Genomic DNA, 10,024 nt, shown 5'->3' on the forward strand with positions numbered 1-10,024 from the left:
TCTTCGTAGAATATGTAGGAACCAATATGAGTATCCATGTTCCGCTATTGGTTATTGACCGGAGATGTGTCTCAGTCATGTCTACATAGTTCCCGAAACCGTATGGTCCGCACGCTTAACGTTCGATGACAATTTGTATTATGAGTTATGTGATTTGATGTACCAAAGTTTGTTTGGAGTCCCGGATGAGATCACGGACATGACGAGGAGTCTTGAAATGGTCAAAACATAAAGATTGATATATTGAAAGGTTATGTTTGGACACCGAAATGATTTCGGATAGGTTTGGACATTTTCCGGAGTACCGGGGTTACCGAAACCCCGGGGGGTTAATGGGCCTTCATGGGCCCTGGTGGAAGAGAGGAGGCGGCGGCCATTGTTGCCATAAAAAACGTTTGATTTGTCATATCTAAAACTTTGACGATAGCGGGATATTTGAGTCCTTAAAATTATAGTCAAAGTTCGACCCACAGTACAAGAGGCTTATAGAATGTTCCTAAACAAATGATGCGCATTTATAAGTTTTTTTTGAATCATTTATACGCGGTTTCAAAAGATTCCTTCCTTGGAAGGAACTTGATTGATTTTTAAATTTAAACAAAGACTCAAAAAAGTCAAAGAGCAACACGCTGGGCCACCCTGGACTGGAAGGTTCCGGGCTCGAGCCCACACCATGGCGGAGACGGTGCCGGCGACGGCGCTGGACATCGACGAGATCCCCTTCGCCGACCTCCTCCTCCTGCTGCTCTCGCCGGAAGCGGCAGCAGCGGGCGACGCCGATGGCCGGCGGCGCCGCCTCCTGGCCACCGTCTGGGCCGCGCTCGGCCCAGGCGGCACCGGGCTTCTGGCCGTCTCCGGTGTCCCGCGCGCCGCCAACCTCCGCCGCCGGCTCCTCCCCCTGGCCCGCCGCCTCGCAATCATGGACCACCCTTCCCGCGCCCACCTCCTCAAGGTAACCAACCCCTCCCTCTGTAGTCTCATCGTCTTCCTCCTCCCGCCCCCTGTTCCTCTTCCCAAACTGCGATTGCAGTGCGGCGGCCGTGGATTGACAGTGATTTCCTTCAATGGGGATTTGATTCCATTGCAGAAGTACGGATTGGGCAGCGACGTGCCTCTCAAGAAGCCCGACAGGTCCGTCTCCTCCTTCGCGCGGCTCCTAAGGCACGATTCAGGCAAGCTCCACTCCCTGGAGTCGATGTGCGAAGCCACCGGAGACACCGAGATCAGGCCTGGTTGTCCGGACGGGGAACAAAAGGGTGATGCTGATGATGACATGGAGAACCTTGGCGATCTTTTCAAGGAGCTGGGTCTGTGCATGATGGAGCTTGGCATCTTGGTTGCCCGGGCCTGCGACATTGTTATCGGTGGGAATCAGCTGGAGCAGAGCATTACCGACTCTGGAAGCGCAAAGGCGAGGCTCATCCACTACCACTCTGAGTTGGATAACAGGATTATCAAGGAGATGAGCAGCACAAGGAGGAAAAACTTGGCAAACAATGCAGCAGCAGCAAGACCTGTATCGGATCACATGGATACATATCAAATGCCAGGATCAGAAAGATCGAAAAAAGATGGGATGGCCGTTGTAAAGTCAGCCGAAGAAAATGAGTCCCAAGGTGCCGCAGTACAAGGTCATGTCAGCACGATTTCTCTTGTGAACTTATGGCAAGAGTGGCACTACGACTATGGAGTGCTGACAGTCTTAACAGCGCCATTATTCTTGCGCTCTGCTCTCGGACAGGAATGCCCGGTCAGCGAAGAATGCTCTGTTCCTGATGGGCACTCACACCTGCAGCTCTTCAGTAAAAGGAGGATTTTCTCAGTGAGATGCTCCCAGGAGAGCTTTATTGTTCAGGTTGGGGAGGCAGCAGGCATCCTGTCAGGGGGGAAACTGAGATCTACGCTTCATGCTGTCAGTAGACCTTTAGGCTTGCCAAACATCAGCCGAGAGAATTTCGTGGTTTTCCTACAGCCGTCATGGGACAAAACTCTACCTTTCTCGGGTTACTCTTGTGCCGATGAAGATGATTCAAGTGATCACATGGAATTGGCTTTCAGGGGTGATGGACCAGCCGGGTCTTGTGGTGAACATATATTGATGCAGGAGATTCTGAAGAAGATCCCCCCGCTGTCGTCAAGGCTGAAAGAAGGAATGACGTTTGCAGAGTTTTCTAGGCAGACAACAAAACGGTATTATGGTGGTGGAGGCATCCAACAAAACAGTTAACCAGAAGACGTATGGTGATGGAAATGCATCTCATACAAACCGTAATGAAGTACTGAGTTCTACACCGTATGTTGAGAATCCACTCTGTAATTACTCCATGCCACAGTATGCACTTTTTATCTTTGTTGATGGCTTATTTTCTCGTGCAGTTGTGAAGTCACAGTGTTTCGACCTCAGAAGTGCTGGTTTCCGATAGTTTAAAGTTCTTGTGTTAGTAAGTTTAGCTTCCTAAACTGATATTGATGATAGAGATGTAAAAAATGCTTACTTGCTCAGTTGTAAAAAATGTTAAACATTTCAAAACTATTGATGTGTCTGCATTCTCAGTTTCTCTTTTTCATTCTAAGACTGTTGGGTTCCTAGTGTTGCATCAGATCCAAGGTGTTAAAGTATCGTATGATCGATATACAGTAGCAGGAAAGCATGTATCTCTCTGGTTCGTTGGTAGTTTTAGCTTCCTAAACTGATATTGATGGTAGATATCTCACGTCAACGGAGGAAATCTGTCCAGCAATGGTTGGCAATTAGTCAACAAAATGCCCAGCTGCAAATGAAGTTAAATGTTTGAAAACTCTACACTTTGCAGTATCCCCTTTTCTTTCTAAGACTGCAGAGATCCGAATGGTGGGTTTGAACTCGAAGTCTTGTTAATTTTGTTCCAGATCAGAGGTGTTAAAATCGGTATTCAGTAGCAGGAAAACCCTCTGCTGTGCATGCTGGATAATAGTTTTCCCCTGTGAATCATTCAATTCCACTGTACATGACTTAAATATTCTCATGCCACATCGGTGCGGTATACAGTAGCAGGAAAACAAGATAAGCAGTGTGGTCTATCTTGTTTTCCTCTGTTTTTTTGAGCGAGGATGATCTATGTCTCTTGTAAAGTGCAGAGCTTGATTAATTGTCACCGTGATTTCCTGCTGAATTATACCTTTAACTCCTTTAAGTCAAACCATACGAGTATGTTTCATCGAAGATGAATATGTGGTATCTCTGCCTATTGATGAATAGCTTGCTGCTGAGGGTAGCTGTCAGATTGGTGATAGCTTGGAATCCATTGTTTGTTCCTAACAAAGTAGCAGGAAAAGCGGTGCACTGGAAGTGTAGCGCTGGTCATGGTTAAATTGATTGTGTTAAGTTGTTAATTGGTCGTTTTGCGTAAATGATGTTTGTTGGTTCAGTTGTTCAACGTATGATGCTTTGCCTTTGCTTAGTGTTATGGCAAGCAGAACTTCAGTATGAACTTATGAGGCTATGTGGTGTTTGCCTACCGTTCTGCTAGGTTTTTTAGTATGACATCAGCTTCCCTTACTCTAGAATATGTGGTGATGATATAACTGCTATAGTATGTTAAAAAAACTGGATATAACTAGTATTTGCTTGATTACTTGTTCATATGTTCAACACTACAATTGCATAACCTTCACAGCCGGTCAGCTGCCTTTCGCCGGCCTTCCATATAAAGCCTTGTTTGGCAGGCGGGTATTGGCAGGGTTTCTAAGGGTTTATCCCGCTCAGATTGAACATCCCTAATAGTCCCAAGTGGGCTGTTTGGTACGCGGGAATTGTGCTAGGTCAACCCCAATTCCCCCCGATTTTCCCGTGTGAAACCCTTGATGCCCCGTGGAAACGAAGCGACGAGCTAAGGGTCATGGATCTCTATTAGCGTTAGCCACGGCAAGGCGATGCCCAACAAAATCTCCATGCCACAGTTACTTCCAGCCGACACCCAACTCCTACCGCCACACTCTTTTCCTGGCAGCATAGTGACCTTCTCTCTACTACGATTATCTTCCTCGCACTTGCCCTGCGCCCCCCTTTGTGTATAAAACCACACTGCTGTAGAAAATGGATTAGAGATGAGAAAGGAGGGATGGGGGTGGGGGTGAGTCGGGGATTTGGTGAAGGAGAGGGATTCACCAAATCACCCACTACTGGTGGAGCGTCAGCGGGACCCCCTCCCCCCATACAAAATTGCCATGGAAAGCACAATCTCTCTTCTAATTTTCCGGCGTTTTAATCATCCTAGTTGTTTGCCCTCGCTTGGCCCCACCTTGGATTTTGTTCACGCTCCGCCACCGTCGGCCACCATGGGGTCTGAAAAACCTCCCGCGCCAAACAAGGCCCAAGAGGGAGGGGGCGGGGGTACCGAAACGCCAAACGACCATTGACACATGAAATTCCAGTAGAGGCGGGGGTACCGAACGCCAAACGACCATTGACACATGAAATTCCAGTAGAGGCGGGGGGACCGAAACGCCAAACGACCATTGACACATGAAATTCCAGTAGAGCCGCGCAAAGACTCGACACACCAAACCATCGACACCTCCCCGTCAGGTCCGAAGATCGCCCCTATAAACATCCTTGCCCGCCAAAGGCTTCCCCTCGGCCCTTCTCCGGCTTTATCTTTGCGCATTCATGATCTAACCCTAGAAACTCGCCTCCGTCCGGCCTGCAGGCATCGACCCACGACAGTCGCCGGGGAGGCAGAAGACGAGAAAACCAAAAAAAAAAAGAAAAAAAAACAGTTGCTTGAAGCGGCGAATCGATCGAAATTTTCAGTTTCCCTCGCCACCGAAAACGCTCCCCTCCACTACCGCGCTCCACCCGGAAACTTAAATCGAGAACCCCCCCTGCACCCGGTCCATAGACCCCACCTCGCGAACCGCCTCCTCCTTCCTTCCCCCGCACACCACCCGCCGCCGCCGCCGCCGCCGCCGCCCCGCCTCCTCCTCTCCCACAACCCCCCCTAGGGTTCCCTCCACCCAAATCCGAACCCAATCCAATCCAATCCAGCCGGCGACGGGATGGATGGGGCGCCGCGGCTGACGGCGGGGGCGGTGAGGGAGATATGGGAGCTGCCGGACGGGCCGGGGACCATCCAGCCGGTGCTGCAGGTGGCGGACCTGCGCGCCGTCACCACCAAGAACCCCGTCGGCCACCAGTCGGAGCGCTACCGCATGCTGCTCTCCGACGGCGTCCACTCCCAGCAGTCCATGCTCTCCACCAACCACAACCACCTCGTCAAGACCGGCGCCCTCCGCCAGGGCTCCATCGTCCACCTCCAGGACATCACCTGCAACACCATCCAGAACCGCAGGTCCGTCTTCCCCCTCCTCCCCCCGAGAAAGATTGGATCTTGCTCCGCTTGCTTCGGTTCGATTCTTGCTCATCCAAGATGGGATCTTGCGGTAGATTCTTGGGTTCTACAGTGGATTGTTTGCGCACGATGGGGGTTTCAGAGTTGCTTGTCTTGCAACTTCTGAATCAAGATTTAGGGATTTCATCAAATCTACACTCTCCGCCGTAATGATCTCTAAGACCACATTTACAGCCCACACCAATGATAAGTTGGGTTTAATCTAAAGCGTCAAGCAATGCACTGGCCCTGAAATCCAGCTTCAGTTGACTGTATTTTTTAGGTAGCAGAACATATATGCCACTGCTGATTCAGTTTTGAGCGTTCATTCAGTACCAGCAGAGTAAGTTATCTCTGGTGTGGTCTGCATACTGATGAAGAAAATGAGGGGAGTGTCTGATTCCGTGTTATTCAGATGAATGTTTTTAACTTTACATGTTTGCTGGTGCGCGCATAATTAGTCTGCGAGCTGCAGTCTCGCGCTTCCGTGGCCTGTAAAAACAATTTGGTTTCCTATCCCACCGTGATTGGACATGCCGCTGTCTTTTTGCGAGTGTACTCTGACCCAATGAAATGCACTTTGCTTTTCATGTCTTCCCAATTAACAAGTACCAGTGCCAAGAAAGCCACAGGCTCCTAGTATGTGATACACAACTTTTTTAAGAACTACCCTTGCTGTGTTAGGATTTTATCAGCCCATGCGTGTCATGTTTTTAAGTTTTGCTTGGTGCAGTAAAAAGGGTGTTGTATTTTGTGTCAATGCTGCTGCTAAAGCAAAATAGAACCAATGAAACAGTTTACATCATGTGTTGTCATGATCTGAGCTGGTGTAGGATTTCCGTAACCTGTCGTTACCAAACACGCCATAAGTGTTTGGAACCTTGTTTGTTCTTGTGTCCATGAGTAAACATGCATAATTCCAGAATATAGCAAGTAGAATGGGCAGGCTGGATTTTCTAAATTCTAAAGGTGTGTCTAGTTATATTCTGCAATCACTTCTTGAAATTGCTTTTTTTTTCTGGTAACTACTCCTTCCATATCAAAATATAAGACATTTTTTTTGACATTGTCAGTGTTAAAAAACGTCTTGTATTAAGTTACAGAGGTAGTACCATTGTACGACCTGACTTTGTTTCTATATATAAAACTAAAATCCTATGGTATAACTAACAGATATCTTTCAGGGAACTTCCGGTAGCTGACAATTTTTCTCTGTTGCATTCAGGATCATTATTGTTGTCGAACTTGATGTTCTGCTAAGTGAGTGTGATTTGATCGGGAAGCCAAAGATTTATGACAAGAGCTTACCTGCGGGACAGGTGCCTAACTTACCAGCCAGTGCTGCTCAAGCAAATAGTGGAAACCATTCCAATGGTCCAGGCATGCTTGGCAATGGTGTAGCCCCAAGGGTGGAGCAGAGTACTAACAATCAGTCGTATGGTGGACCCTACAATGGTGTTCACAGCCCAGCGGACCCTTCTATTGGCCGGACACTCCAACCTGGACCTAACAATGTGTCGTCTGGTGGATCTTATGGTACAATGCCAGCACAGAACACAATGAATGGCGGCAATATGGCGCAGCCAAACTCTCAGCGGCCTTACAATGGTGTTCACAGCCCAGTGGGCCCTTCTATTGGTCGGACAGTCCAACCTGGACCTAACAATGTGTCGCCTGGTGGATCTTATGGTGCAATGTCAGCGCAGAACACAATGAATGGCAATATGGTGCAGCCAAACTCCCAGCGTCCTTTAGTGAACTCTCATCAAAACCAAAGATTTGCAGTTCCTGGCGCAGGTGGGGGCATAAGCCCCCCTGGCAATGTTTATGGGCGACCCGCTCAGCCTTCGTATCAGCAGCCACCTCCAGTTTATACAAATAGTGGCCCAGCTGCTAAGAACGGAGCTGCCCTTCGCACCGTCCCGATTTCTGCACTCAACCCTTACCAACGTACATGGACAATAAAGGCTAGGGTGGCTGCCAAGAGTCAGGTCAAGCACTACAACAATGCAAGAGGTCCAGGCAAACTCTTCAACTTTGATCTCCGTGATGCACATGGTGGAGAAATTCGTGCAGTATGCTTTAATACACAGTTGGATCAGTTCTATGACCTGATTGAGGTTGATAAAGTGTACTTGATATCTAGAGGGTCGCTGAAACCTGCAAATAAGCAGTTTAACCATTTGAACAATGACTACGAAGTCACTCTGGATGGTGCAACAACCATAGAAGTTTGTTCTGATGATGATAGCAGCATCCCTAGGCAGCAGTTTGATTTCCGACAGATCAGCGAAATAGCTAACATGGATAAAGACACCATGGTGGATTTGCTTGGGGTTGTTACATCAGTTAGCCCTTCTTCTCCATTTACACGGAAGGATGGTGTGGAAACCCAGAAAAGAGTCCTTCAACTGAGGGACATGTCTGGTTGCAGTGTGGAAATAACCTTTTGGGGTGGCTTCTGTAATGCTGAAGGACAGCAGCTGCAGTCGCTGTGTGATTCTGGTTCAAATCCTGTGCTTGCCCTGAGATCTGTCCGTGTTGGTGAATTCAAGGGCAGAAATGTAAGCACAATTGGCTCAAGCTTCTTAAAAATAAATCCAGACTTCCCTGCTGCCGAAAGTCTGAGGCAGTGGTACATAACTGAAGGGAACAACGCTGCTTGCACTTCTTTATCTATGGGAGGGTCAGGCATGGGCCGGACTGATGACCGAAAAACTGTTGAGCAGATCAAGGCTGAAAACTTGGGGAGATCAGAGAAGCCTGATTGGATCACTGTTAAGGGTGCAATTTCACACATCAGCACCGACAACTTCTGTTACCCAGCTTGCACCACGGAGGTTAATGGTACACGCTGCAACAAAAAGGTCACGAATAATGGCGATGGTATGTGGCAATGTGACAAATGTGAGCAGAGCACTCCAAATTGCGAGTATAGGTACATGCTCCAGTGTCAAATCCAGGATTATACCGGGACCAGCTATGCAACCGCATTCCATGACGCTGGCAAGGATATAATTGGCCTCCCAGCACAAGATCTGTACAGGATAAAACATGAAGAGCAAGATGATGAGAAATTCGCAGACATCATACAGAAGGTCCGTTTTGAGCTATTCCTTTTCAAGCTGAAAGTCAAGGAAGAAGTGTTTAATGATGAACCTCGGGTGAAATGCTACATTGTTAATGCTCAGAAATTGGAGGACACGTCGAAAGAGTCTCGCTTTCTACTGGGACCAATTGATAGCCTTTTGGTGGACGATGGCTTAGGTCCAACCCCTGGGGTGAGTGGTGCTGCTGCTGTCAACACTGGTTTCACCTCCAGCACTGGTACCTACAGCACGAATATGAGTGGCCCAAATCAGTTTGGGCAGCGAACGAGCTCATCTAGCATGGTGCCTGCCACACCATCAGCGACACGATATTCACAGAACTGCAGTGTTTGTGGGTCCACTGGGCATAGTGTGCAGAACTGCCCTGCAGTGGCCATGGATATGCAGCAACCAGCAGCAAGCGGCTACGCGGCTAGTTCCTATGGCTCTTCACCTGGTGATGCCGGCTCGGGTCTGTGCTTCAAATGCAACCAGCCCGGGCACTTCTCCAGAGACTGTCCACAGCAGGAGGCTACCTCCTACAGGTCTCCAGCCGCCAACGCCAATGCCAACTCGGGTCTGTGCTACAAATGCAATCAGCCTGGGCACTTCTCCAGAGACTGCCCAGGGCAGGCGGCTAACTCCTATGGCGCCTCAGCTGGTGGCAACACCGGCGCAGGTGGCCTGTGCTTCAAATGCAATCAGCCTGGGCACTTCTCCAGAGACTGCCCAGGGCAGGCGGCTAACTCCTATGGGGCCTCAGCTGGTGGCAACGCCGGCGCAGCTGGCCTGTGCTACAAGTGTAACCAGCCTGGGCACTTTGCCAGAGACTGTCAGGCGCAGGCTGCTGCTCCCCAGCGCCAGGCTTACGGGAACGGTGCCGCATCAGGAGGGTACAACCGGCAGTCCTATGTTGGTAGCTTCTGAAGTATTTTGGCTGACCCGATAGCATCTTGCTTCGGTTTTAGTTGCGCGGCGATGTCTACAACTGGCAGTCCTTTGCTGGTGGCTTCTTGAGTATTTTGGCCGACCCAATAGCATCTTGGTTCGGTTTTTAGTTGCGCGGCGATGGCATCGCAGCGTTTTATGTATAGTTGTTAAAGAAAATCTGCATGCTGTGTCTCTGCGTGGCAGTGGCGTCTGGACCTTGTGCTACTACTTTCAAGTCTTTATAAATCAGTGTGTGTTAGGTATAATATTGCCTTTCTGGTTAGTTTTGTGAGCTGCAAATTACTTGTGGTTTGCTGTTCTGTTCTGATCTTTGGCATCCTATTTGTTCTGTTCTGTTAATGCGTTTGCATTGTTTTGGTCGTCACTTGTTCAATAGCCAGAAAGCGGTGTGTTTGTGTGTGTGTGTGTGTGAGAACACCTATTATTATTCCTTTGATATGAAGTCGGGCTATTAATCTGTACTCCCTCTGTTTCTTTTTAGTCTGCATATAAGATTTGGTCAAAGTCAAACTTGGTAAAGTTTGACCAACTTTGTAGGGAAAAATATCAACATCTACAATACTAGTAAATCTATATGGTATGAAAATTAATTTCATGATGCATCTAACGATATTG

At 48.5% G+C, this 10,024-nt stretch overlaps 2 protein-coding genes across 3 annotated transcripts; both read left to right on the forward strand.

Annotated features, from left to right (window-relative positions):
* Positions 1-636: 636 nt before the first annotated feature.
* On the forward strand, positions 637-2,543 carry LOC125543639. 2 transcript variants are annotated; one of them, XR_007298643.1, is made up of 3 exons: positions 637-952; positions 1,088-2,293; positions 2,377-2,543. XR_007298643.1 is itself a non-coding variant. In XM_048707052.1 (2 exons), exons 1-2 carry the CDS (start codon positions 674-676, stop codon positions 2,225-2,227), a joined length of 1,419 nt encoding a protein of 472 aa, XP_048563009.1. In that variant the 5' UTR covers positions 637-673; the 3' UTR covers positions 2,228-2,543. The 2 variants fall into 2 exon arrangements, 1 of the variants encoding a protein (XP_048563009.1); XM_048707052.1 differs by having other exon boundaries at positions 1,088-2,543.
* Positions 2,544-4,869: 2,326 nt separating this feature from the next.
* On the forward strand, positions 4,870-9,671 carry LOC125543632 (replication protein A 70 kDa DNA-binding subunit C-like). Its single transcript, XM_048707045.1, has 2 exons — positions 4,870-5,330; positions 6,595-9,671. Exons 1-2 carry the CDS (start codon positions 5,038-5,040, stop codon positions 9,383-9,385), a joined length of 3,084 nt encoding a protein of 1,027 aa, XP_048563002.1. The 5' UTR covers positions 4,870-5,037; the 3' UTR covers positions 9,386-9,671.
* The last annotated feature ends 353 nt before the right edge of the window (positions 9,672-10,024 follow it).

Source organism: Triticum urartu, chromosome 1 (genome assembly GCF_003073215.2).
Source record: "Triticum urartu cultivar G1812 chromosome 1, Tu2.1, whole genome shotgun sequence".
NCBI classification, from domain to species: domain Eukaryota; kingdom Viridiplantae; phylum Streptophyta; class Magnoliopsida; order Poales; family Poaceae; genus Triticum; species Triticum urartu.

Excerpts from the sequence above, each read along its gene's own strand:
- LOC125543639 (XM_048707052.1), top strand. The coding sequence starts at position 674 with ATGGCGGAGACGGTGCCGGCGACGGCGCTGGACATCGACGAGATCCCC. Across the intron at positions 953-1,087 it reads CCCGCGCCCACCTCCTCAAG|AAGTACGGATTGGGCAGCGA; the intron begins GTAACCAACCCC and ends ATTCCATTGCAG.
- LOC125543632 (XM_048707045.1), top strand. The coding sequence starts at position 5,038 with ATGGATGGGGCGCCGCGGCTGACGGCGGGGGCGGTGAGGGAGATATGG. Across the intron at positions 5,331-6,594 it reads AACACCATCCAGAACCGCAG|GATCATTATTGTTGTCGAAC; the intron begins GTCCGTCTTCCC and ends TGTTGCATTCAG.